General features: G+C 36.0%; 2 protein-coding genes and 1 non-coding gene across 7 annotated transcripts; 1 reads left to right on the forward strand and 2 right to left on the reverse strand.

The window, feature by feature from the left end:
* Positions 1-2,877: 2,877 nt before the first annotated feature.
* Positions 2,878-8,180, reverse strand: LOC149954263 (sodium/potassium-transporting ATPase subunit beta-like). Its single transcript, XM_090169019.1, has 7 exons — positions 7,962-8,180; positions 7,537-7,808; positions 5,745-5,885; positions 5,539-5,661; positions 5,261-5,463; positions 5,080-5,187; positions 2,878-5,013 (listed from the first exon to the last, which is right to left on the reverse strand). Exons 2-7 carry the CDS (start codon positions 7,658-7,660, stop codon positions 4,774-4,776), a joined length of 939 nt encoding a protein of 312 aa, XP_090025145.1. The 5' UTR covers positions 7,661-7,808; positions 7,962-8,180; the 3' UTR covers positions 2,878-4,773.
* An 893-nt stretch (positions 8,181-9,073) lies between these two features.
* Positions 9,074-9,147, reverse strand: TRNAT-AGU (transfer RNA threonine (anticodon AGU)). Its single transcript has one exon. It is a non-coding gene; the product is annotated as a tRNA-Thr (tRNA).
* Positions 9,148-11,126: 1,979 nt separating this feature from the next.
* Positions 11,127-27,468, forward strand: LOC149954265 (uncharacterized). 5 transcript variants are annotated; one of them, XM_090170304.1, is made up of 8 exons: positions 11,127-11,444; positions 16,748-16,801; positions 18,558-18,633; positions 25,847-26,043; positions 26,113-26,251; positions 26,539-26,681; positions 26,756-26,885; positions 26,948-27,468. In XM_090170304.1, the coding sequence occupies exons 4-8, from the start codon at positions 26,007-26,009 to the stop codon at positions 27,198-27,200; spliced, it is 702 nt and encodes a 233-aa protein (XP_090026430.1). In that variant the 5' UTR covers positions 11,127-11,444; positions 16,748-16,801; positions 18,558-18,633; positions 25,847-26,006; the 3' UTR covers positions 27,201-27,468. The 5 variants fall into 5 exon arrangements, with proteins under 5 accessions (XP_090026430.1, XP_090026431.1, XP_090026429.1 ...); XM_090170305.1 differs by lacking the exon at positions 25,847-26,043; XM_090170303.1 differs by lacking the exon at positions 18,558-18,633 and having other exon boundaries at positions 25,845-26,043.
* Positions 27,469-27,638: the final 170 nt, after the last annotated feature.

The following is a 27,638-nucleotide window of genomic DNA, read 5'->3' on the forward strand; positions in this document are numbered from 1 at the left end:
CGCACACGTCTACTACGGATATTTAATTATTTATCATAGAAATCTCATAGGTAACTAGAATGCTGCCGTGAAATTGGCAAATGGGCCAAATGCCGTGGCAGACGATAGCCCGGTCTCAGCCTATCAGAGCTCAAAGACTGGTTCTGCCAAGAATTTAATGTCACCAGAGAGAATGACGTCACCTATCTCCCGCTATAGTAGCGGATCCAAGGAGGATTATTATCCTCCTTGGCGGAACTACTCTACGGCCTCTCATTGGCTGAAAGTTCAAGGCAACTGGCGTCAAGCTCGGCCGTAGGCGGCAGCATTCTAGTTACCTATGAGATTTCAATGTTATTTATAGACCATACTTTCCCGATGAAAATCATTACATGACGTGTCTCGCCTTGAATAATTTTTCTTCCGAATAATATTTGGGGATATCAGCAGTACAGGAAGATATATACTTTTTGCTAAGAGCTTTATGATAAACTTCTGGTTCTATTGATCGCGGGTAATTACAGCGTACTAGGATGGTACAAAAGAGCTTAAAATCGTTCGAAAAATTTTGGGCTGAACCTCAGATAGCGCCACGTGGCTAAGATCCTCAGGCATAAAATCCCACTTTCCAAAACACGTGATTCTGTGGCAAAAACATTTGCTAACGGTGCTCTAGTGGTAAGAAAATGCAAAACATTTCTTGTATATTTCGGAATTTTATCTTTTGTTTAACACGTAAAATTTGGCACGCATGGTGTGAAGGCTTTCAGCTATATACACAAAATTATCATCTACATAATTCCGACCCTCCCCCTTAGGAAATATAGCGTCATCTACCTTAAAAAGATAGTGACAGAATTTTTTTCCGATATTTAATTTTTACATAAAATTTATGAATATGCGTTGATACTAATTGTGGAAATAATGATTATAATTAAATATTACGCATTCACTATTATATTTCAGTTCTTAAATGGATGGGTAGGCTGTCTCTGACGTCACAAATGGGTTTTGATATCTTTTTTCTCAGCTCGCGCGCGAGTAGGACGCTTGAGCCGGCTTGAATTATCGTGAAAGTATGACGTAGGGACTGGGTAAAGTTTCAAGGAAGCCAATATAACCCAACATTTTAAATTAAATTTTCATACTTAAAATAATTTTTTAAAGTACTATAGCATATATATTTTCGGTATCAGGACCTAAAACGCTATCTTACGAAGAACACTAAATTAAAAAATTAAATTTTTTTCCTATCTGACACTATCGCTTTAACTAAATATGTGAAGAAATAGCAGACGACTTCTGAATTTCAATGTTTTTCGGTCGAAACTTTCAGCTGTTGTGCAGAGATAATTTTGAACGAGCAGACAGCTAAAACTCGGTCGGTAGGCGGCGATACTGTCTATGCTTATATCTACGAGAGCGAGGAAAACGAGGCATGGCATAAGCGACTTTCAATAACTGCACCGCCATCTATAGATCTTAAAAGAAATTGATTTGAAAAAATTCAACGGTTATATTGTGTAAATTGGCGCGTGCTTGCTCGGAAGGGATAATCTTATTGGCTAAGACAAATGCGGATAAATATTGCTAAGCCCACGTGATTCTATTTTATTATCAGAATAAATAATTACACGTGCGACGAAAAAATGGGCGATATCATCGAGATTCACGCGTTGTTAATTCAAAAACTCTTTCTTTTGACGGTTTTTATTTTGGAGCGAATAATTTCTTTTAGCGTCTATTGGCTTTTTCGTCTAACTACGCATGTGTCAAATATTACTGAAAGTCACTTATTAATCTAGACGGGCTTTGTTTTTCCGCGCGTGCGCAAATATAGTTTTCGTTTTCTTGCCTTCGTTTGCAAACGTTTTGGCCTTTTAGCTGAGGCCAAATATTTCTGATCGATAATTAAAGGACCACACCGGCGTTGGAAAAAATTCGACCTGGATTTACCACGTGGTAGCAGATACAACCAAGCATTTTCTGCAAACAAGTGCTTGAAACTGGTTAAATTTAAACGCCGGTGTGTCCCTTTAATCCACGTGTAGCTTCACCCTCTAAATTGATTGGGTTTTGTGGCCCTTTAATGAGAGAAGGTAGACAAAGTGGGTCTGATATTTGTAAAGTTTTCATTATATCAGAAATACATCATGTATTTATATACAAAATGAACATGAGCTTGGAGACAGACAGTTACCTCCTGGTGTGTTTTTGGGGTGGTAGAGGTAGGCAGGGCTGGCCTAGATTGTTGCAGATTGGAACGTGATATGACTTTACCGTTGCGAATGTAGAGCACTTTCTCTCCATTTCGCTTATTTGATTTTTTTGGTTTTCACAATACGTTTTTAGGGAGGAAAAATGTGATGAAAGAAAAACAACATATAGCGATTTTCTAAAGCTATTACAAGGGGAAAATATGGTTTATCAATAAGTAAATATCCCTGCGCAGTGTAATTTGTACATTTTACAGATAGGTGTAAACTTTCAACGGTTTGGCAGTCTGTTTTGAACCTTACGAGGTACGTGTTTCATTTGGATAAAAATCTATCAATGGTCCAGGGAATAGTATCATTATTTCGAGGCGTGAAATAAAAAAGTTGGCGTAAGGGTAATGTACAATATTTGGATATAAAAATGAAGTTTATACACAAAGCAATGTAAAAACCACACCATATATTTATTCAACCCTCGAAAACAAGGTGGTTCGATAGGATTAATGTTGCATGCGCTTCCATAACATACATCAGCAGCTCCGGCCTTCGAGACCGAAGACCTCAGACCTGCGATTTCTATGGAGACTGGAGACTAAAAGTCCAGGTGGCGGTCATGTTTTTTTGAAAGCCAAAATCTCCAAAAATTTAATATATTTTTATCTATACAAATTACCGTCAAAGCTTCAATGGCGTCCATTTTCTATTTATTTAATAAAAATATTGGTACTGAAGGGCTCGCGAAGAACGAAATAAAAATTTAGACGAAACTAAAAACCGGAAAAGCACGCATCAAAATAGAAGAAAATTTATACACAAGATAGTGATAACACTAATGGTTTTTCAAAAGATTTTTCATAAATTATTTGGTGGAACCACCTTGTGGAACACAATTTGGGAAGTATTGGCCTAGATGATAGGGTGTAGCTACTAAAATATGTATTTTTGTTTTACTGAAAGATAATAAAATATAATTTACCATCCTATGATTATACTATAATTTTACATAAATTATGTTAATTATTAAAGCTATCAGGAAAACTGATAGTGCTTTTTTTATTACTTTCCAATTATCATGTAATACATCACCCGCTTTCCATCTCTGTGCTTTCAATAAAAATTCTATATTTTATTATTTTCCTTCAGTTTTTGTCCAATAATTAAGAGTTTTAAAATTTGAATATAAAATTATAGCACCATAAATTAAAATTTGAATGATAAACTTAAAATTACGTTTTTAAACGTGTTATTTTTAATTAAATTATCTTATATAAGTTGCAGAAATTTAAAATTTTATTGCTTAAGCAGAAAATGTCTCCCTCACTCCATTTACCAAATTTTACATTTTTCCCCAATATTTTGTTTTTTTTTAAATGTTGAAAGAAACAAAATTCAAAAGACTAGAATTTTACTACCAAAGAAACTTTGGGTCTAATAAACGAAATAATTTATAGCACAGTAAATGTAACATTCTTAAATCAAGCCATTTCATAATTAGAATTATCTACTATACACATTTTACAGGTTTCTACAAAAACTTTTTCATTTTTACTTATCACTTGAAACTACACGATTTTTCCTACGAAGCTTATTACACTATTCAAATAGACCTAAAATACAATCAAATTTTCAACAAGAGATAGTTTTTATATTTTCTTCTTAAATTTAAGGGAGCACAGGGGCTGAATATATATTTTTCTTCATTTGTCGTAGAACTTTATGCGTACTTTTTACAATATTTGCCCGCGATATTCTCTTTGGCTGAATTTGGAAGGAAAACAAATAAGCGGATGTAAATGACAATAGCTGAGTTTTTTTTAATAATTAGTCAATATATAGAAAAGCTTGGATGAATAATTTTGACCGTTTCACTTTTCAAATAACATTATTTTTTAACTGTAAACTAATCTTAAACCCTTTAAATTCAATATGAGATAAAAAAGATCAACGAAAATGTGAAATATTTTAAATGTTGATTTTAATTTATTTTCTAAAAAAAACAATGATCAACAACCTCAATTGAAAACTAAGTTCGATAAACAGAATATTTATAAAATCTACAATGACATGATTTTATGCGTATTTTAATAGTAGGCCTTTCAATGCGTGTTGGGGATAATGGGGAGAAAATTAAAAGTTAACTCTACATTATGATGAGAAAAGATAATTTGTTTGTCCCAATGTAGGCAGTTTGGAGTCGTTTTTTTAAACTATCGCTAACATATTGCGATTGATGAATTAATATTTCACCTTTTTCAGTGGATAAAGCCTCTAAACCACCTTGATATTTAATTTATTTATATTACACAGATTTCGCGATATTATCTTAAAATTGAAAAAGCTAGCTTATAATGTATTTCAGCAGGTAAATACCTAAATCCTCGCGGGAAAACTAACTTATTAAATTCTGTATTCGTAATTCTTACCCTTAAGTTAACAAACTAAAAAAATTAAATAATTCATTTTTTTTTCATTTATCAGCGAGGCCAATGGTTTCTTGTAACTAATTAGCTTTTTCGTTTTTTTTTTGTTGAATAAAGTCATATTTTAATAGTTTACGATTTTTTTTCTCCTATAATGTCTAATCAACTAATAATTCAAAATGCACACTGCCTTTACGCTCCATACGATCATGATCGATGTTTTTAGCCCACGCTTTACATTCAATGTTGATGAGCACGCCAGTTTCGGGCTTTGTGAAATGGACAAACACGAATGGGGATACATAGCCTTTCAAATTTTTGAAAGGGAAGTAAAAAAATGGTATTTTATTCGATGGGTAGTACTCAATGATGCCCATGTTCTCTCGATCAGCGGCATTCTGAAAAATTACAACGAAGAATTGGTAATTGATAATATTTTTTTAAATAAAATAATTAATACAAACCTCTCCTTCGCAGGTAATGTAAATGGATTTTCCATCATAATCTGCAGATACATTTTTGGGTACGTTATCGGGAAAGCTTTCGTACCTTTCTGGTTCCCATCCATAAATCTTTAAAACGAGATTTCATTTATTAAAATGAAGCTTCCAATGGAATTATCAAGTTTTTGGGGGAAATTTTTACCCTGTTCAATTTGATGAGAACGCACGGATGACCTATATCATAGCCAAATTTGTCTTCTGGGGTGCACGGAGATTTTATTTCAGAAATGTCAAAAATGCAAACGCGATTTTCTTCTTTTTGGAGTTCAGATTCAGAGATGGTGTCGCAAACCTTAACATGTTCAGGCTTATCTTTTTCAAAAGCATCCTTCAACTTCCTGTAAGCTGTTATTTCATAAAGTTAGGACAGCTAATAAACTTAAAAAAAAAAAAAACCCTGGCCGACATAAAAATACCCACGTTCTAAGAATTCATTCAGATTTTCGATCCAGTGATTTTTCTTTTGCTCGTTTCCAGCATGCTTGAACCAAATGAGTGTGCTATCAATGGTTTCTTCCGGTGGGATGGGCCGAAAGCCAAGTCCTAAGACGCAAATTAATATATATTCATTAATTTGGTTGCTATAAAATTTCATAAGAGATTTAGCAATTTGGAAGATAAATTACCAGGAACATTTCCTATTCGACTGCCATCTTGTTGCCATCGGGGTTCGTTAACATCCAATGTTTGGTAGAATATAACCAACATAATTGTCCAAAACGCAGACAAACACAGGTAGAGGATTATGTAAAAGATGGTGATTTTACCTGCATGTTTAAACGTAAAAGAATTAAAGATATAGTTGTGTCTCTGCTCAAAATTATTCAATTATTTTATTTTAAATTATATATTATCCAGGGATTATGTACTTAAATGGAAATTAATTTACTGATCCATGCCTCTATTCAGTTTAAAGCCAATCAGGTAGTTACAACATACTTATACATGGTGTCCAATTATTACTAATTCTATTCAGTGCAAAATTAAATGATGCACATTAAAACTAAGTATTCCGATGGTCTTAACTCCCCCCCCCCCAAATATTTACATATAGTAATTACAAGTTTAATTTTTAAATTACAATTTGTATATTATTAACTGAAATTAAAATACATAATACTGTAGCTTAGTTTGAATAATATGTAACCACAGCGAATTTTAGGAGAGAATGATTTATATGTTTCATTAGAAATCAAATTACATGAAATTAAGTTTACATGTACAAAGGTTATCTAGCTTTTTGATAGTATCATAGTAGTAGCAATTAAGGTTTTTCTATAATAGCACATAGGCTTTTTTTCACAGGAACAGAAAACCATGTACCGGCCCCACCCTAAAAAATTTCCAATAAGGCCATCCTCAAAATTAATTATAATTTACAAAACTTAAACCACACAGTTGTATTTAAATAATAAATCCTCACTTTTAACAGTGAGAATTACAGACCTGAATAAAATGTAGGACATAAGAGCTGACTACACCTACATAGAATATGAACATGACTGTTAAAAATTCACTCATTTGAGACTTTAATCAGCAGAAAGAGTGACAAAAACCGTCACAGTCAGCTGCTTAACATTCAACAATAACCTTTAAGAGTCATTGTCTGGGCCCCATTGACTCTCCCTTCCCTCACTATATCATGTAGGGGTAAATAATTACCCAGTTGGAGGGAGAGAAAAAAAAGATTGAGAAACTGACTAGCCTGGTTGTTTGTAAAATTAATAGGATAAATCCAAGTGACCCATTTCAACCTTTCTACCGATACTTTTTCATTACAAGCATGGTGCGTAACCTGAATAACAAATTAATTAAAATAATGACTTAGTTTTAGCGTTGTAAACCGCCTTTGCTTTTTATCATTTTTTTTAAAGAAATATTAAAATTATCACAGATTTCTTAACCCTAGACTCATAAAATGCTCACTATCAGTAAAATTTAAAAATTCTTTGATGACTCTTGATAAGATAACAAGCCTCCCAAAGTGTGAGCTCCAATAAACAGTTAGATGTAAAGGAATAGAAATTTATCACGCATTCCAAAAAACCATAGTACTTATTTCATACAATGTAAATTTCATTATTTCAATTAGTGTATATTATTGTAATTAAGCAAACTTTTTAGATGGTTTCTAGAATACATTATACTCAGAAAACCTAGTTAGGGTTAGTACGAAAAAAGTCGTGCGAGATAAACGCTACGCTGTTGAGAGTAATTTTTAGATTTTTATAGCTGCGGCGACGCAAAAAGAAAAGCGCCGGTAATAACACGGCTTCTTTCCCTGGTTCCCGAACCTAGCCCGAACCGGCGCCCTATGCCCAACCCCAGGAGCTTAGGCTTATTGATCTACGCTAGGGTGGATTTTCGAGTCACCCCTAATATTCAAATTACACGACTAAACAATGAAATTTTACTTACACCAACTTGAACAGGTTCTTCCCAAGAATTGTCCAGTTCGGGGGTTATAAAGAAAAATCTTAAAACCCCCCTTCTCGCTAACATTGTCCATAGCATTTCCGCCATAAGTTTCTTTCTCAGCCATCTTTACCGCACGCTAACGATCAATAGATGCAATGATGACGTCAAAACGCGTCCCGGATTGAAGTCGCAACGACAACGATCTCTGGCGGTGACCCAGTAAAAAATGTGCCTTGCGTCACAAACAAGATGGGGGAGTTTGAATTTTTTCCCTAAAAAACACAAAATTATAAGAATTGGGAGGTTGTCTTAAGGTTACTCAACGTAGCGAATATATTAAAAACTAGCGAAATATTATTTGTATTTAAATTATAAAACGATAAATGTAAGCGGAAAAATTGAAATTATTAAATTTATATACGTACTGTTTAGGAAAACGTTGGTTCAGTGAATATAATTTAGTAATACCGACGCTATCACAGAGAACAGTAGTTGAGAAATGAAAATCGGAGACTAGGAAGAGAGAGAGCGCTCCTAAAAGAGATCTCTATCAAGCGAAAAAGATCCCTAGAAAGAGCGCGGGATCCGAAGGAGAACTGCCGTCGGCCGCTGATCTAAGGCGCGGTCACTTTCACTTTCATTGGAAACGCATGCGCACTGCAAAAAGTAGTCCTGGATAAAAATTATTGACTGATCTTTTCAAAAATGTCTATTAATAGTGACTGTAAAGTTATTAAGTTATTATACGTCTGATACCATAAGTTTATAATTAGGTTTAACATAAGTGTGTCAGTTCCCCTACCTTCCGCGTATTAAATATTTGTTTGAGATAATGACTACACATTTTTGTGGACCTTAGCCCCCACTTCACGCATAACTATCCGTAATTATTTCGACTAACTGACACACTTACGACACATTTATAAACCTTATGGTCTTAAAAATACGATACATTTGAAAATGTCTACCAAAATACCTGTGAAATCTAAAACCCTTTGGCCTTTCAGAAATAGTACTAACTTTGACCTAATGCGCGCTCTTTGACTCGTCTTAAGTGAGCGTGTGATAATTTCTTTGTAAGTTGCGTATTTTTCTCGGTAGAGGCGCTTATCATTTTGGATATCTCGACAATTTGAAGTCATTCCACAGTCCACACTTATTTATAATTATTTATTTTTACTGGCACTAGAACTTAATTTAATTCTAGACTTTTGCTGATTCTTATGGTTTATTTTTAAAAGGCAAAGGTAAAAATTTTATATTCACTGGGATTTAATTAATGTTAAATAAAACTTGAAAAACTTTTTAATTTTGGGCATTAAGTCTATCGTGGAAAACGCTCGTGGAAATGAATACTTCTAAACGATAAATTAGTTTGAAATATTTATTAAAATATATTAAGTTCGTAGGTTTAAAACTAGACTAAGAAATATTTAACTCGCAGTTAAATGAAGAATGATTTAATTTTGCATAATAATTGTGATAAACATAATTTAATTTCGAATTATAAGGGATTTGACTTTGCCAAAAATAACATAGGCACCGCCGAGATTCGAACTCAGGATCTCCTGTTTACTAGACAGGCGCTTTAACCAACTAAGCCACGGCGCCACGTACGGCGTGATCGTTAAACAGCTTCTAGAGGTTGGACGAAGAAGTAAAAATTTTAAAGAATCGTTTGGTACTTTTTAGACGTTATTGTATATTTTTCGAAGATACGATTTATTTCGAAATTAAATATTAAAAATTAAAATTTGTTAATCGAGGATTCTTTGTAATGCGACTCAAATTCGGCTAAAGTCTAGAGGGCCTATGCCTTTATAAAACACACCTTTTATCACCATTTTCCTGTACGCATAACTTCAGATCATAATTAACCAATTTAAAATGACATTTTACCTCTACATTATGAATTATATTAGGCCCAGCGTTACCAGGTCCTTAAAATTAAATTATCGCACCTTGCAAGAAATTTATCGATTTCCCAAAACAATTGAAAATTAAATATTATATATTATTATATAATTAAATATTATAGTAAATTTGAATTTGGTGGGAATATTGAAATTACGCTTATGAGAAATGAAATTTTTTTAATAACGCTTAAATTAAGTTCAATCTATTAAAAAAATCTTGACTAAAACCAAGCTGCCGCATTTAAAATCTGGTGACGTCATATCTGTAGCTTTAATATTCGGCGCCATTCCCGGGGAATAGGGTTTTTCTACGATAAAATTAATTATTTAATTTATTATTAATTAATAATTGACGTCAAATATTCCTCAAAAAATTATTTTACTAGTTGCTGAAAAAACAGCGAATAATGTATATCTTCAGAACAGACATTGCTCACGCTTCAAGCTAAAAAAACTTTCGGCATTGAAAAATATTGTCATCTTGCCAAAAAATAATAGAACCGTTGACACAGAAGACAAAACTTGTTAAAAAATATTATCTGTCATAATCTTTGTAATAGTCACTCGTATTTTACTTGGGAAAAAAATGCGTAATTTTTTAAGGGTGCCGACATTGTTATAGACGTAAATTGAAATACATATATTATAGCAATTACGTTAAAAAAACCGGCAGTACTTGTATGTAGCTAATATTACAGTATAACTAAATGTTTAGGATTCAAGGTTTCGTTATGTCTAAGTTGTCTAACCCATAAAATCGTAATCTGTTTGGTATAATAAACAATTACTGTTTTTTTTTTATGATCCCACGCATATCAGCAGGCCGCTGGTTACGTACTTTATACTGTACATGCCTAAGGGTGTATACTATCAGAAGTATATAATATCTCGCCTATAATGCTAATGTTATTCGCCTATACAGCTAATGTTATTCGCTTGACCCATGTACTTTCAAAGGAAATTCATATTTCCGATTTGCTTGGAAATAGGCGAAACTATTTGCTAAAATGGGAAAACAAAATCACGTGACTGCCATATCACAGCCAACTTCGATTTGGTAACTCGTGTTCATAGTTGGCCGTGCGACGGTAAAGAAAAAATTATTCCTTCCAGATACTGCAGACAGCTAATTAACTTACACTTTTCTATTATAAAATGTTCTAAACAATTATAATAATTAGATAATTTAGATGAATCGATCAAAATATAAACGTTGTTAGGAAAATAAAATAAATAATAGTTCGAAATTCCACAAAGTCATGTGACTACCATCTTTTCAGCCCCCCCCCCCCCCCTGGACTTTATAGTTTCGCCTATTCGCGTTCATTAGAAACTGCGAAGCGAGAGTTTGGATATTTGTGATTTTCAGAAATCAGAATCTGATTTTCAGAAATCAGAAACTGATTTTGAGATTTCCGAGTGCGATTTTCGAATTAATTCCTGGTTTTTTTAAAGCTGATTTTTAGATTTCAGAACTGATTTTTGACGGGATTCTTCAAATGTAGGACCCCTCGCTGCGAAGGGATGGAATACTTATTTCGTTAAGATATATAATTAACCTCTGGTACCGTGTACGGCGGAGATTACTTCAAACGGTTGATTTCTTATGGTTCCAACACCGCCATTAAGCTAAACGCCGTGTAGTAATGAAATTACCAAACTGTCTTCACGCATTTGTTTAGGCTCGGTCATGAAACGCGCTTAATTGGATCGTGTTATAAGAGACACGAGTGCTCTATTTGTTTGAGCATCTCGGCGAGAGAGGGCTTGTTGAAAATGATTTTGCAATCGAAATTCAAGAAGAGAACGTTAACGACCCAGGCTGCGATAAAAGTTGTAGTCGGGAGTTATTGAAAACGATATCGAAGCAGGGTGGAGGGAAAGTTAATCGTTTTTTTTGCATTCGGTGAAAAAAGCGCTGGGACATTTTTCCGCCGAGTCACGTGACTGGTTACTAATCTTTTCGGGGGAGACGGAGAGAAAATGAATGTCGTAAGTACATGTTGTATGTTGTCTACGCGTATATTGGTACTTTTTTCTTTGCGCGCGTGTATTGTAGAACTCGATCCAAGCATGGACCAAGAATCTAAGGGGACTCACAGTCTGTTCAGGCCTTCAAAACCACAATTTAATACTGGGAATAGGAAAATCTAGGGTAATTTTAGTTCAATGTGGACAAACTTGGCGTCGCTGAAGTCGATTTCCGGGGTTGTTGTCGGTTAAATGATGAGGCTTAGTAAGTTTTAGATCTTTTATTTTTGAAATTGGACCTTTAAAAGTTTAAGTAATGGCAAGAATGCATTTATTTATACTCAGGGAGAATGAATGTGTCGAGATTATTTTTAGCGTTTCTCCAATTCCACCCGTTCGGGCCAGTGCCGTATTTACGCCTAGGCCAACCTAGGCCGTGGCCTAGGGGACCATCCTTGGAAGGGGCCCTCCAGTGACTGTAATTACTGTATTCTGCCTGGCAGTTTACGGACGCAGCCTTTAATCTCAATGTTGCATAATTATCGCATATTTAGTCGACGATTGTTAAGAGCTTTTATTTAGTAATATAACCGTAGAGCTCAGACTTCTACGCTGAATCAGGTAAATTCAGGCACAGCGTAGTTCCAGGGATAAGAGTAAATGCAGCACGTGAAAAGGGGGCCCAGACTCCTTATCTGCCTATGGGCCCAGGATCTCTAAGTCCGGCCCTGGTTGGGGCCCCCGGTATGCTCCTCCGCTGTAATAAAATCAAATAATACTGCAATCTCATTGGTTCTTAAAAATTACGTTTTTCGACGCGATTAACGCTGCTGCGAGGACGCAAAAAATTAAGACCGCCTACTTTTTTCCTAGGGCCTCAACGTGTCCGTCGATAGTCTCGACATATTCATTCTCCCTGATTATAAATAAATACATTCTTGGTAATGGCCATTAAACATTGTGTTGAGTAAAAATAACCAGTAAGCCGCGTAAGGCTGAGGTTTTTTTTATCAAATTCATTGGAATTCATTTCATTTCTTAAAGGGAATATAACCTCAGGTATTTGGTGTGGAACACAAACGTTTGCAGCTCTGGCCGCTCTTGCCTTTGGCTTTATAGAAATGTTTGGCGCTACTGTACAGGGAAATTGGAAAATTGAAGGGGTCTTCTTAAAAAAAGCCTAGCCTAACTTTAGCCCCGACTAAACCTCTCGTAGTGATAGTTGAACAGAATTCTTGAGGCGCTTCAAAGCGGCTGATGTACCTCAGTAAGCTTTCTGATTTAGGTCACGCCTACCGTGTTAAAATATCGGGAACAGTGAGTCCCGTTAGATTCTTGGTCCATGATTCAAACCACGAAATAGCGTGCCTTTCTAGAAATACACTTACCCGAGAATAAAATTGCAGCTCTCCTCGCTTCAAATACTTAAATCAATTTCCGAACTGCGTGTACTTACATTGTTAGTGCATAAGCACTTAAAAAGTGTATTACACATTGGTGTAGAAAAGGGGACGATTTCAAAACCCTCGAATATTGTACTGCCGTGCAAAGCACAAAAGCATTAACGACCAAAACCAAAATATGGAGAAAACCTTTCTTTGCCTTCAGATACCCCAACTTACTTCTTTCAAGTTTATATAGTAGACTTGGATTTTTCAACTCAAATTATATTCTGGTACTAAACAATTTACAGGCCAAACGATATTTCAGAAATATCATAAAAAAATGCTTTTTGCCACGTATTTGTTGGATTATTTATGTCTTAAAACGCCAAAAAAATGCGTCTTGATTTGACCTTTAAAGAAAAAAAACACATTAATGCGTTTTTGGTTTGAAAATAATGCAAAAACCTAAAATAATGCGTTTTGCAACAAGTCATTTCTCTAAGAACAAAAATTTTAAATTCGAAAATTAGTTCAAAATTGAATTTAACGTATAAAATAATGTGAAATAAAACCAAAATCTGTAAATCGAAAATTTGGTCGTTAATGCTTTTGCGTAAAAATTTATATTTTAACCCCCATTTCAATTAGGTTTCACGGTTTGATCCCCTTGAAGAAATTCTGAACACCTTAAAATTAATTTGTCTTTCCAATAATGCATTGCAGGTACTTAAAATAAAAACTTGTTGAGGTTAGCGGTAATAGTGAGTGTAGGGAGCTGTTGGCTCGCGTGGCATGAAGGGCTTGCCACCACCCTCCTACGCGTTGTTACCCGGCCACCTGAATTAAAGGCATTAAAAGTCGATAGATGACTTGGGCATAATGTGGTGCCTTCGATATTAGCCTAGCTGATTTTATATTATTATTATTTAAGAATTGGGGCAATAACAACAGTCTCTGGTACCACCCTCACCTCCTTCGTAGCGTAAGTTCGTCTGCTTTTTAAACACAAAACGTAAACATAGATGGCGTTAGTTTGTGCGAAAAGGGTCACGGAAAATCGAAAGTGGACAAACTTCCAATAAATAGTATGCTAGGGTGGGGCTTAGAATCTCTACAATTCCTACATATTCTGAATTCAATATCGTATCGATCGAGCTAGAAATTTGCAGCCAAAGGTTTTGTGACAATTGTATCAATATTACGTTTGATAAGCTCCAAATATTTATAGAGCTGGATAATTTTGGAGATTTATCCAACTTTTGAAAATTTTGAATTTCAGAAATCAGAAACTTAATTTGAACTTTCTTGTTGATTCCTAGTTTTTAGGCGGGTTTGGAGATTTTGAAAATGAGTTTCGGTCAGATTTCGGAATTTTCAAGTTGCTTTCAAAAAATGTTTAAAATCATTTTTTCTAGGGTGTATGGGATTTTTACGAATGTCCGACCCGTCGGAAAAAATGCTAAATATTAATGGGCTTGTTTAGGGCCCCTATAACGAATAGTTAAACCTTAAGAATAAACATGATAAATTGTTAATATTTAATTTAAATTTTCAATATAATTTATTTAAAATAAAATATTTCCTTTCAAAATATGCCCCAAAAACTAAGAAGGTTAGCTACCATTCGAAGAAGTGTAAGGGAGCCTGTTTAATATTTTTTTATGTTTTATCAAGTTGTAAATTAAATGGAACATAATATCCAAATCATCCCCCACAAAATAATGATTTGCTTCGTAACAAACCCCAAACCAGTGCTGAAAAAGTCACACGCCACATTGGAAACCAGACTTGCAAATAGTGGTATTTTTTTCCGGGGGTCCTTAAGACCCCTGGCCCTCCTCGTGTCTATTTTTCATGATGGTCACTGACTTGTGGGGGAGTTAAAATTAAATAAATATATACATGAACGACAGGAAAAGCAAATAGTTTAAGATATATTGTGAAATTTTCTAAAACGTTTTTCATTTAAATTGGGTGTCCTGGTGACCTTTGACCCCTCTTTGAATGATTTATTTCGAGAGTCAATGACCCCCGGACTACCCGTAATTGCAAGTCCGTTGGAAACCTTTTGTGGCGACAGAAATACTATATCCCCTTTAAGGAGAAAAGTGTATCGATTTTTGGTTGAATTTTCGATTTTTCCCAAATTAGAGCAATGCGCGTTTTCAATTTTCAAACCTATGTCGCTAGAATTGTAATCGATTGTCCGATTGGATTCGCGACAAAAATAATAACCCTTAAAGTGGTGAATCGCCAAAGTTCACCAGATTTATTTGAATCTACGGGAAACTAACGCTAGTTACGTGTGTTTTCTTCGATTTAGAATTTACTTCTTTTAATAATAATCAGAAATCCATCTACTTGGAATGCTTATCCTGGCGTATCGCGTATGGTAAAACCACTCCTGACGGCTTTGGCCCCGCCTACGAGAGAAAAAATCCACTTTGCGCGCGCTCCCCTCTCACGTTGTTGTTTTTTAAATTACCATAGTGACGTCAAAAAAACCGTCAGCCACATCGAGACGAAAATCTGCCTCGATAAGCATTCCTGTAATAATAGGAGTTTATTGTATAGGGAATACACTTATTGGATACTGTGTCTTATGAAATAATAAAATAAAATTATAAACAATTATGACAAATAAACAAATTTTAAAGTAATGCATTTTTTAGAAAATTTTCCGCAAATCGGAAAAATAAAAAATTGAAACATAAATTACATTTTAAGGGTTTTTAATTTTTTTAACTTTTTATCGATATAAAATGTCTAATAACAGTAAACATACTACAAAACATTAATAGTGTTACATTGTTAATCAGCTTAAACTAGTCTAGAGATTTAGTTTTACTTATAGATTCGCAAAAATGAGGCGAAAATGCCGCTTTATTTAAATTGGCAAACAATATTAGACTAATCATGGAATTAAAACTTTTTTTTTTATTTTTTTCGGAAAAATACGGAAAATTTTCCGGAAAAAAGGCCTCGGTCATTTTCGGACTTACAACACAGTCAACACTATTTAAATTTCACCAGTCTTTTAGAAGCACAGAGCACAGTATAGGTTGAATTCTGAAATTTATTGTTCTAGTCTTTGATCCTATCTGCTATCACTAAGAAATTCGGGTCAAATTTTTCAAATATTTCTGTGAACCTTTAATATTTTTGTGTTTATGAAATTAGACAATCCGGCAAGTTTAAAAAATAATAAACAGCCCTTAATTCAAAGGCAAAAATAAGCAAAACTTCAAAAACAAAATATTTGTTCCGATGAGTTCCTTATAATCTAACTTCCACGGAATATATTAGAAAACGTTGAGTAACTTCACGAGAAAAAAACTACTAAATAGAGAGTTTAAGCCAACGACAGAAAGCGTATACGGGGAACGGATAGACGTAGCTTTATTGTGAACCCTTATACGTTTCTCCTACGCGTGTCCCAGAGCGGACTTAACCTGTTTAATAGCGTGTCTGCGAGCCGCGATGTCGGTTTCCCAAGAAATAGGTCTCTTAGACACGCGCGTAAAAAAAGCCACTCAAAATATGATAATAATAATTATTCTGGTTATTGGCCCTCTCTTACGACACGTTACACCCGAAAATGGAACCAGTTTCAATCGTTATACCCGAAAATCACGTCTTAATTTATGAAGGGGTGGAATTGCTAATTAGAAAAAAAAGCAGAGTGGCATAAATTTTAACGCGTTTAATTAAAATTGCATGTTATTAAAAATTATTTCGGAATAATTATTAAACTAAATTAACTTCCTAGAGATAAATATCTACACTTTACGTAACGGATTACTTAAGGCGGCAAAAATATGATAAAAAACTAGATGGCGGTAAAATCGTGCTTTCTAACGATCCAAATAAATAAACGTCACGTACGCTATCGCCATCTATAGTATACACGCTGAAATATAGTTTTTACCTTTTTTTTAGGATCGATTGAGGCATGGAAATTTCATCTCGACTCACTTCCGGTAATGTTATGACGTAAGACTATTTGAAATATTACTAACTGAATGTTTATATCATGCTGAAACTGTCTATGGCTTTTGCAACTCTCGAAATATTTCTCTGACGTGAGGAACATGGATTAATTAACACGCCGGGATATTTCGGTTCAAGTAAATCGAAATAACGTTTGCTAATGGCACTCTAGTGGCAAGAAATTTTCAAAACTATAGCATTTTGGATTAATTAACGTATAGGGTTATTCCATGTTTAGCAAAAACCTGGAAACCTGTCCTAATGGCGCTCTAGCGGCGAGAAAATGCAAAGCTATATCTGCGAAAACACGAATAACGGGGCACAGAATAGATTCAGAAAGGAGGGACACCTGGCGTTTTTTTTCAAACTAATTTTCGCCCCCAATTTTAAAAGTAGTTATACAGGGTGTTTCAAAAGGTTATGCAAAAATTTCAAGGAGTTATAGGGGGTGAGTTGAGAAGTATGCCTGTTTTCCCCCCATTTTCCTACGATGAGTTAAAGAGCGCCAGAGAGCTTCAAAGTGTGGCCTACTAGTCCCTGGAAGTCGTGTATTTTTCAGTTTTCATCGGTTAGACGCTTTAGCGCCTGCTGCCGTCGGAAGGGGAAAATTAGGAAATTGTCTTCCCCCTTTCCGTAAAATGTTCAGCGTAAAGGCTCGTCCAATGAAATTTGTACACAACACTGCGTTAGCGTGTTTAAAGGCTAGCTGCGTTCTCCTTGTGTTTATTGCTCCTAGGTTCAACTATCCCTACGAGGGGTTTAGTCGGGGCTTAGGCGACAGTATGTGCGATAAAGTTAGGTTAGGCTTAGTTCATTAATCTTTTTTAAGTTAAGAACTGAAATGAATTCCAGTGAATTAGATAAAAAAAACCTCAGCTATACGCGGCTTACTGGCTATTTTTAATTAACACAATGGTTAATTGCCATTACTTAAACTTTTAAAGTGCCAATTTCAAAAATAAAAGGTCTAAAACTTACTAAGCCTTATCATTTAACCGACAACAATGGCGCCATTTTGTCAAAATTGAACGTGAACGCTCCAGCTTCTCAACGAAACTACGCCGGAAATCGACTTCAGCGACCCCAAGTTTGTCCACATCGAACTAAAATTAATCGTGATTTTCCTATTCCCAGTTTTAAGGCGTAATTTTTAAAGCCTGCGCAGTGAGTCCCCTTGAATTCTTTCTACGTGGTCCCACCAATGAGGTAGAACATGAACTAGAGATACAAACGAATCTGGGATTCACGGGACTAGTTTTATTTGAGTTGGAGAATTAGGCTTAAATTTCAACTTTATCCAATCGTGTTGGCGCCATTTGTTTCTAGAATGTTTTTCCCTCAAAATAATACTGTAAGCAGACACTTTTGCAAAATATATTAAGATCTAGGTTTCCAATAACACGATAGATGGCGCCAGCACGATTTGATTAAGTTCATTTACTAGGCCTAACTCTCCAACTCAACAAATACTGTCCCGCGAAACGGTAGGTCCTGGAAGGCGGATTTGGATCTCCATTTAATCTACATCATTGGGTCCCTCTTTCTTTTCCCCCAACCGGGTAAAAGAGGGGGATTCGGGCGGGGGGGGGGGGGAATTTCATGTTGAATTGTCAACAGTGCCCTCTATTGCAGAAACTCGTTAAAAATAATTAAACAATGGTTACATCAATTAATTAAGGAAATATTTTTATAATTTTTTATATTTTTATAACTTAGAAAATAAACAAATATTTTCATTAAATATTTATTTAAAATTTAGAACACTTTTACTCCATGTAAATAACGTAGATGGCGCTCCAGCGTAAAAACGGTAAAAGAGGAGGAATTTGGGGAAAGTAAGTCTGATTTATGGGAGCCAGCTCTCATACGTGTTTCCAATAAATCGATTTTGAAAGTCAGTGGGTGATCTCTTTTTGTGAAGACCTAGTTTCCCTACGTCATAACATTATCTGCTATCGTACAGTGGCGTCGCCAGGATTTCAAAATTGGTGGCGCTTAAAGGGACTATCAAGGGAGGTGTGAGAGGTCGAAAGTCCATTCAAAAATCGTCACTGAAACGTACTCATAGTGTAACTTTGTAAATTCGACGAGCGGCGACCGAATGACGTATTTTAAATGGACTCCAACCCCCCCACAGCTCTCCCTTAAAAGTCCCTTTAAGCCATAAGCCCTGGTCAGGGGCGTCCCGTTGAGGGAGATGGGGTAGCAGGGAAACCCCCCTCCCGAAAAGATGAGGAAAGTTGAAGTATCGAGTCCGAATAAATGAAGTTTTTGGTGTCTTTTTTAAAAAAGCATTTTTTTTAAATCGAAGTGAAAAATTCGGAAATTTTAGAAGGCGCTTTCAGAAAATTTTAGGTGGCGCTTCAAAAAAGTTTCAGTTGGCTAAAGCGCCTCCTTAAACAGCCTAGCGACGCCACTGCTTTCTTACTGTCCCAAGATTAAGGGAAGACGACGGAGCAGACGACGTTATGACTTATGGGAAGTAAATATACACGAGGTGGGGTAACCAAATTTTCACCCACTGTCTTTCGGTATCGATTTTTTGTAAAAACAGATGGCGCTAAAAAATATTGGAATCGAACTTCAGGGGTACGTTCAGTAACACTCAGTAACAGTCAACGGAAAAAAACCCGATGGATTTGATATTTTGCACCGATGAGCTTTTTCGTCATAATGACGTCGTTAGTTGCTGAACGCTTTTATTCAGTCATCGGTGATTTTTTAAATGACGTTGAATTTATAGTTGGTTTACGTCAGTGATGACGTCAGTCATCGGAAAAACCGGCTCTTGAAGCCGATGACTTCGGTGAGTAACCGATGACCATCGTGACGTCAAAACCGGAAACGTTTAAAAGTGTACAGTAGGAAACCGATGTCAGCGATTACAAATCGGCGAGTCCGATGAGCGCTGCGGGGGAGAGTTTCGTTTGGCCGACCACAAAATACACGTTACGCCGACTGTCCATTTGTCCGACTGAGAAGTCGGACAAATGGACTGCTCATTTGTCCGACTGCTCGTTTGGCCGACTTGCTCGTTTGGCCGGGCCCTCAATGGGTTAGAGTGTGCAATAACTGGTGGCTTTACCGGGGAGTCGGGGTCCGGCTCTTGTAACCCATAAGGGCGGTGGCGCACTGGGAGATGTTAGCTCTGATCAAATGGTCCTATCTTCACCTCCGACTTCGGTCAGGTTTGGGCTGGAAACTGAGCTTCGGCTCAGGCTAACGGAGAGGGTCCGTGCAAACTGGCCACCTCGGCGGATTGGGTAGCCTGCTGTGGGGCGGCGGGCCTCGGTATGCGGGCACGGCAGTCCTATTTCCCGGCCTTTTGGACTCACACCGGGATCTCCGGTGCCAGCTGTGCCGGGTTACTTGGACTGCTGTGTGCTCGTCGTTCCCCTTTAGGAGCTCTCTCCAAAGGGTTTGACTCTTTACCTACGTAAGTAGGGTGACGGCTGGAGTTGCTACAGCATCCACTCTTACTCCCACTGCTGTGTGCGAAGTGGGGATTGGTCCACCCATTGCTGCACCTTATGCTGGGTTGGGTGGCTCGCGTCAAAGGTGCGACCCATGCTGGATTTGTCACCTGTCCGGGCTAGGTGGACGCTGGCGTAGGGCACTATGATGATAGGCCTCCCGTGGTATGGTCTCTGTTATTAGGTACGCCGGGCTATAAATTCTGACACACTGCTCTTTTGGCCGACTGCTCATTTGGCGGTTGGACGATACTAGGTGCGTTTGGCTAGGTACTGTCAAATGAGGAGTCGGCCAAATGCACCCCACCCCGCTGCTGAATGTACCCCAGGGAGGGATGAGAGGGGGCTGTTCACAAATGACGTCATATAAAAAAACTTTTCGACACCCGTTCCCCTCGTAAAGAAGAATAATATTTGGTTTAATAGGCGCTAGCATAAATTATTCATGTCTTGTTCAACTTGTTAAAATGTTCCACGTGCTCTTTAATATGTTAACGTAAAAGGCTCGTGCGTTTTTTTTATATTTCAGGAGCACGCGCGAAATCGCTCGAGCCCGTTTACGCTAAAATATCAAGACGCGCGTGGAACTTTTTAACAAGTTGAATAAGATATAAATAGAGTTTATGCTAGCGTCTATTACGTGACAAATAGTCAAACCCTGAATTACAAAAGCATCACGAATTTATTAAATTTCCTTAAAAATTAAGCGAATTTATTTATTATTTTACCTCGAGAAAACTAATCATACTATTACGAATAAGAAAAAAAGTTTTCATTTCCTAATTGCTAATTTAGATTATGATATGTGACGTAACATTTAGTAACGCTTGTAGTACGTTACGTAATTAGCGAATGGTTCCTTACGCCTTTTCACGAGCTGCTTTCAACGTTTCCCGGAAGTGACAGTTTCAATGTCTCTTCTGTATTTTGTTTGGGGGGTAATTATGTTCTAAAGTAAAACTAAAAACAGGGAAATTTGTCAATGCGGTCATGCCTTAGTGGCTGCGATTCGATGGGATTAACAGAGGGCTAGAATTAGAGCAACACGAAATCGTATACCTCATTAGACTGAAGTTTCCCTTTTGTAAATCAAAAACAATACTGGGTGGTTTTCACCAATTTTGTTCAACTTTTCAGCTTAGTAGGATAAAAATTCACTAAAAAATAAACAAAATAGTTGTTTCCATACCAGGAAATTATAGATGTATACATTAGGAATGTCTAAGGATTTACTGGCACCGTGCAACACATTCGTCTGGAGAAACGGGGCGTGGCTTCACTAGGTTAAACCACATCGAATGTATGACGTAGCACTTATGTTCAAAATCATTGGCTGGAAGACGTCGCGCGCGAAAATCTCGCCTGTAAACCACGCCCGTTTCTGTGAGAATCATCAAGGCCACTGTAGTCTCCCTTAGACATTCAGAGTGTATAAACATATAATTTCCTGTCCAGACTAATGTTTAAGATAACTTTTCTGTGACGTATAAGGAAAATAATGATTTATATGAGCTTAATTATACAGAAAATATTAGTAACGTAAGTTATTCGAGCTTTGCGTGAGCTCATATCACGGTTTCATTCAAATTAAATAATATTTAATATTGTTTTCCTTGTGTAAACCTCACGTCATTTTAAATTTTACCATATATATTCGCGTTGCAAATATTAGAGTAAAAATTTCGAATTTTTTTTCCTATTTCATTTTAAAATGAAATACGTGATGACTAATAATATTTTATGGTTCCAAAAAGTAACTATTATAGTTTTTGGGCTAGGGCTATAAAAGTGAAAGTAGTTTAATAAAAGTGAAACATGTAAAAATGTAAAAATGACACCACGTAGCTATATTTACTTATTTTAAAATCATATTTAACCGGATGTAACAGTTTTAGTAAAAATAACTTTAACAATTTTTTCTTCCAAAAAGTACTTTGAGAAACCAATGGAGTATACTAGCGAATAACATACTTATATGATTATACTTTCTTATTTACTTCTGATTGTAAAAAAATATGACCTTCATATTTTAATGATGCATGTTAAATACGCGTGAAAGACCAAGATTCTTTATTCACGGTGAATCAATAATTATTGATTTTAAATATTCGAGAAAAATCGAAATTTACAAACGAAAGTTTTGTTATAGGCGTAAAAGGGAAAACCGCTATTTTAATCTACAAAATTTATATTTTTAAACGTGGTTACTCAATGGATGATTGAACACGACCGATTGAGCTATATAATTACTGCTTAGCAGTGTAATTTCACTCGCAACTCTTCAATTTTAATATGATATTTTTCACTCTTCGAAATATCATCAGATGGACTCGATTGAACATTTATGTTATTAACCTCGGGAGACGAAACGCGTGGTGTAAATTGGCAAAATATTATAACGACTTACAGATAAATAGCGCTATTGAACTTGTTACATTTAACGACACTTTTTTTACTCGAAGTCAAAAATTATAACTTTAATCTCCCATAAATTGAAGTTATAAATACCTAGATTAATTAAATTGAAAACGATTTTTATTGGTCACAAAAAAATTCCGGTATAATTCGGAAGAGAATGTAGGAAGTGATTAACACCATTTATTAAAAAAAGGCGTATCAAATGCTTCTTGTATAGAGTTGTATTTTAAAATATCTGAAGGCGCATGTCTAGCTATACCCAAGTATTATTAATGGAAATAAACTAGGTTATCAGCTGTAGTGAGCCAACACTGAAGCGAAGTAAGCTAGTATTAATTTTATTTGCGATATTTACGGGGCAATATTTTCACATTCAAACTTTTTTTAGATTTTTCCAGATCTTTATAAGGTCAAAATAAGATAATTATCAACTTTATATTTTAAATTTATTAGAAGTTATTTACTTCATCATATTATTTTTAATTCAGGTGGTTTTAACAAATAATGTATTGGAACGCTTACAAAATTTTTATTTTTTCATAGCAGTTTAAAGATAAATTTAAATTCCCTAACCTTTCCTTGACTTTTTACAAATTCGTAAAACGATATGAACTTAAGCTTTTCTTGTTTTTTTAAGCCTGTTTTCAAATTCCCTAACTTTCCCAAGATTTTTGGGACAATTTAAAAAATTCTATGACATTTCCCTGATTAATTAAGGATATTTAGAAATTCCTAGACTTTCCTGACATTTTTATCGATTCTTAAAATTCCCTGGTCTTTCCCTGACTTTTAGGCCTATTTTAAAATACCCTGGTATTTCCCTGACTTTTAGGCCTATTTTAAAATACCCTGGTATTTCCCTGACTTTTAGGCCTATTTTAAAATACCCTGGTATTTCCCTGACTTTTAGGCCTATTTTAAAATACCCTGGTATTTCCCTGACTTTTAGGCCTATTTTAAAATTCCCTGGCCTTTCCCTGACTTTTAGGCCTATTTTAAAATTCCCTGGCCTTTCCCTGACTTTTAGGCCTATTTTAAAATTCCCTGGCCTTTCCCTGACTTTTAGGCCTATTTTAAAATTCCCTGGCCTTTCCCTGACTTTTAGGCCTATTTTAAAATTCCCTGGCCTTTCCCTGACTTTTAGGCCTATTTTAAAATTCCCTGGCCTTTCCCTGACTTTTAGGCCTATTTTAAAATTCCCTGGCCTTTCCCTGACTTTTAGGCCTATTTTAAAATTCCCTGGCCTTTCCCTGACTTTTAGGCCTATTTTAAAATTCCCTGGCCTTTCCCTGACTTTTAGGCCTATTTTAAAATTCCCTGGCCTTTCCCTGATGCTTAGGCCTATTTTAAAATTCCCTGGCCTTTCCCTGATGCTTAGGCCTATTTTCTAATTCCTTGGCCTTTCCCTGACATTTAGGCCTATTTTCTAATTCCTTGGCCTTTCCCTGACATTTAGGCCTATTTTAAAATTCACTGACTTTCCCAAAACTTTTTACCCAAATTTGAAAAATTCTATATTATTTTCCTTGATCTCCCCTGACATAAAAATTTTATATTATTTAATTAACTTTCCCTGACATTTATATAAGTTCTTAGAATTCCCTGACCTTTCCCTAACGCTTTAGACCTATATTAAAGTTTCCCAAGACATTTTACCAATTTCAAAAATTCTATTTTATTTCATTCACTTTCACTGACATTTTTATAAATTTTTAAAATTAACCTTACCTTTCCCTGAAGTTTTAGACCTATATTCAAATTCTTTGACTTTTCACCTGTATGTAATACCAGTTATAATTCCCACTTTTCAGGACGTGGCAACTTTTGATTTTGATTTAAGTGAATAACTCTTTTTTTTGACTAATTTGTCGAATGTGATAAAAATAAAATGCTGGGTGAAAAGCAAGGACGTAATCCTTTTTGGACCATAACTTAACTTACATAAGTCTTTGAAATGATTATTTATTGCATAATATTAGAGGAAATTGTTGTAAGCATATTTCTTGGTATTTCTGTTGAGCGACACAATATTTTATTACGAATATTAGTCTCATCATATAAACAAAAAACATTTTTCACTGGCATTTTTAAATGATGAAGATTTTATGTAAAATTTGAAATCTCCAGAAATTACTTCTACTAAAACAAATTATATTAATTAATGCATTTTAATAAAAAATTAAGGGCTTAAATTTTTGAAGATAAGCCTTGGTCGTAAAAACTGGCCATTGTTCAAAATCGTTTTTTATGGAAATATTTTCTCAATAGTCTTAGTCGATAATTCAAAATAACGGTAAAAAACGCCGCCGATCAGTTTAGTAAAATATTTTCGGCGGCGTAATCGTCGGCCATTTTCAATATGGAGATACAGGCTGGAAGGCAGGAAAGGCTGCCAGATTTCGATAGACCGAAAAAAGCCAACCATGGGCCAACTCTCTCAAATGTTTTCGTTTTCAAAACGAAAATTTTGCGGCGTAGCTATCGACTAAGACTATTTGCGCAGGGCAACTCGGTTACTATGATAAGGAAAGCTCCGCTCGCTTCGCTTCAATTAATGCAAAAAAGCGTGTATCTGAACCGTATAATCAACATTTTATTGGTGGGCAATGTAAAGCTCGTTGCCGAAAGCTACGGAAAAATTAAACGTATCGAAATTATATTCGATATTTATAACAAACCCGTTGCAGTCAGTAGGAGCTAAGACCTCTTTTGACGAATCTACAACGAAATTCGCTGTATATTAAGAAAAAAAGTGGTCTAACTAGAATATATTGTGTTCCGTTTCAACGTGGGTATAGACCTATTACCAAATTAATATCGTTTGGAAATTGTTTTCCCGCGGTCACTGAATGGTACCGTGTAATAATAACGCGTCGGTATTGGGTTTAAGAATAAGGGCGGTTCACTCTTACCACGGCAGACGTTCGACGCAATTCCAGAAACGCCTCCGTTACGCGTCAATGGGTTTTTGAGAAGATTTATGGAGAGTTGGGAATGACTTCAGCTCGCTAAAAATCAGGATTCTTCCCGAGGAGGAAACTAAACGCTGAAAAGAAAGAGTGTTAGTGAGCCCAACGGGGAGGGCGAGTGCTAATGGCCTGATCAAAACCGATATAAAATGCTTTTTAAGAGTGTAATGAGTGCTTTCTTACCAGAGGCTGCGTATTGATCTGTCACTTTCTCCTTTGGTTACGCGCGCCTTGAACTATTTATTTTGGGAGAGCGCTATCCAAATATTTCCTGGCTGGAATTTTTCGCTTCAAAAAAGGAGTCGGTACGCTCTGGATGCCCGTTAGTTTGGCGTCCGATTCGAGAACATGTGGCTGTTGTTTGTTTTAGCTCTCGTCTCGACTGGTTAGTACGCCACTATTTCGAAACTGGGTCCGAGATTAATATACGGCTCTATTGTATTTTTCATTATAGGCTGTGTTTACGGTCAAAAGCGGCCCGTTGATAAATGCGATTCTATTAATTTGGATACGTGCGGATACCTGATTTACGCCATGATTCATCGACCAACTTCTTTCCCCAGAGATAGAGAAGATTTATCAAAAACTTGCATGTGAGTGACGATTGTTTTCGATATTTCGCGTTACTCTTTTATATTAAAATGGCGTGGAGGGTGTTTTTGGATTGGCCTCGTCAAGCTCTTTCGAACGAGTACTCACACACCTAAGGTGACATTTTTTTAACAACGAAGTTTTAGTTTTTCGTATCAACAATAGGGGGCGTTGCGCTACAAATGTTGCTTGTAACACAGGCATGTTGGTACTCGTTCGAAAGGTCGTTTCGAAAGTCGTTCAACTGTAAAATTTATTTTACGATAAAAGCGATATATTTCGATATTAGGTCAATGAGAGCCGGTATGGAGTGCGTTAAAGAAAGATTGGAAATATGTCCAACCATTATGTCATCCCAATTAGCTCCTGGTTATCTCGAATCTTTACCTAGAATCTTTGGAGAAATTTGCGACTATGGCGGAATCGGAGAAAGTAAATTTTTTTCTAAATAATGCCGCTAAAAGTTTAATTACTGTTCTAAAAAATGCATTTCGCTAATTACTCAGAGCTAATACCGCACGGAGTTTGCTACCGCCAAAGATTGCAAAGTTTCAGTTGTCCGCAAACATGGTTCGACGAAGCGGAGGGTGCGCTGTACGAACGCACAGCCGAGGAACAATTACTGGCTGTTTGCTGGTAAGTACAAATAGAAATTGACCTAAAGATATAAATTAAATTTCTTCTCACGGTGTATAAAGCTACGCCCAGAAGTACGACCAATGCACATACTTGCACGTCTTAACAAACTGCGGAAAACGAGCGGCTGATGCCAAGCAGGAGCTGACCGACACCCTCTCTGGATTCTTGGTCAGGGAATGCGAACCCGTGTTGGCCAGGGACGGACACAAGTGCGCGTACCTCCCACCAAATAGACTTCCGAAAAACCATCGACGTGTCACCAACGTTCTCGCGACGCTAAACGACATATTCTACAATCTACTCGGACCTTAAACCGCGCTCTTACCTCCCTGAAGCTAAAGGCCCTGTAATCCAATACAGATTGGGTCATTACGCAGTGCCAACCAGTCCCGCATCTTCCCGGGATATGGCCCTGATAGCGCAAAGTATAAAACCTTCGAGCTCTCAAATGAACGATGTAATTTAAATACCTGTTCAGTCATTTTACCCTTGTATAAAATACTTGTAATTACCACGCGTTTTGTATTTCGTCGCGTATGTTGTTGGAGAAGTTTATTTAAATAAAATAAATCGATCTAAATATCATTTCACTCAATATCTCATTTACTTTTCAACCAATTGTTGAAAATGAAAGAAAAAGTAGAATTTTAATTTCTAGTTTTCTATATTCCGTATCGCCTCGGAGGTTTTCCAGACTGGGAGGGCGAGTTGTAAGTATAGAAAAGAAAAGTTGTCAATATAAAAACCTCA

Source organism: Leiobunum rupestre, chromosome 3, assembly GCF_980474605.1.
Source record: "Leiobunum rupestre chromosome 3, qqLeiRupe1.1.hap1, whole genome shotgun sequence".
Taxonomy (NCBI): Eukaryota; Metazoa; Arthropoda; class Arachnida; order Opiliones; family Sclerosomatidae; genus Leiobunum; species Leiobunum rupestre.

Excerpts from the sequence above, each read along its gene's own strand:
- LOC149954265 (XM_090170304.1), top strand. The coding sequence starts at position 26,007 with ATGTGGCTGTTGTTTGTTTTAGCTCTCGTCTCGACTG. Across the intron at positions 26,682-26,755 it reads CTATGGCGGAATCGGAGAAA|AGCTAATACCGCACGGAGTT; the intron begins GTAAATTTTTTT and ends CTAATTACTCAG. Across the intron at positions 26,886-26,947 it reads CAATTACTGGCTGTTTGCTG|CTACGCCCAGAAGTACGACC; the intron begins GTAAGTACAAAT and ends CGGTGTATAAAG.
- LOC149954263 (XM_090169019.1), bottom strand. The coding sequence starts at position 7,660 with ATGGCTGAGAAAGAAACTTATGGCGGAAATGCTATGGACAATGTTAGC. Across the intron at positions 5,886-7,536 it reads AAGAACCTGTTCAAGTTGGT|GTAAAATCACCATCTTTTAC; the intron begins GTAAGTAAAATT and ends TTAAACATGCAG. Across the intron at positions 5,662-5,744 it reads TCGAATAGGAAATGTTCCTG|GACTTGGCTTTCGGCCCATC; the intron begins GTAATTTATCTT and ends TTTGCGTCTTAG.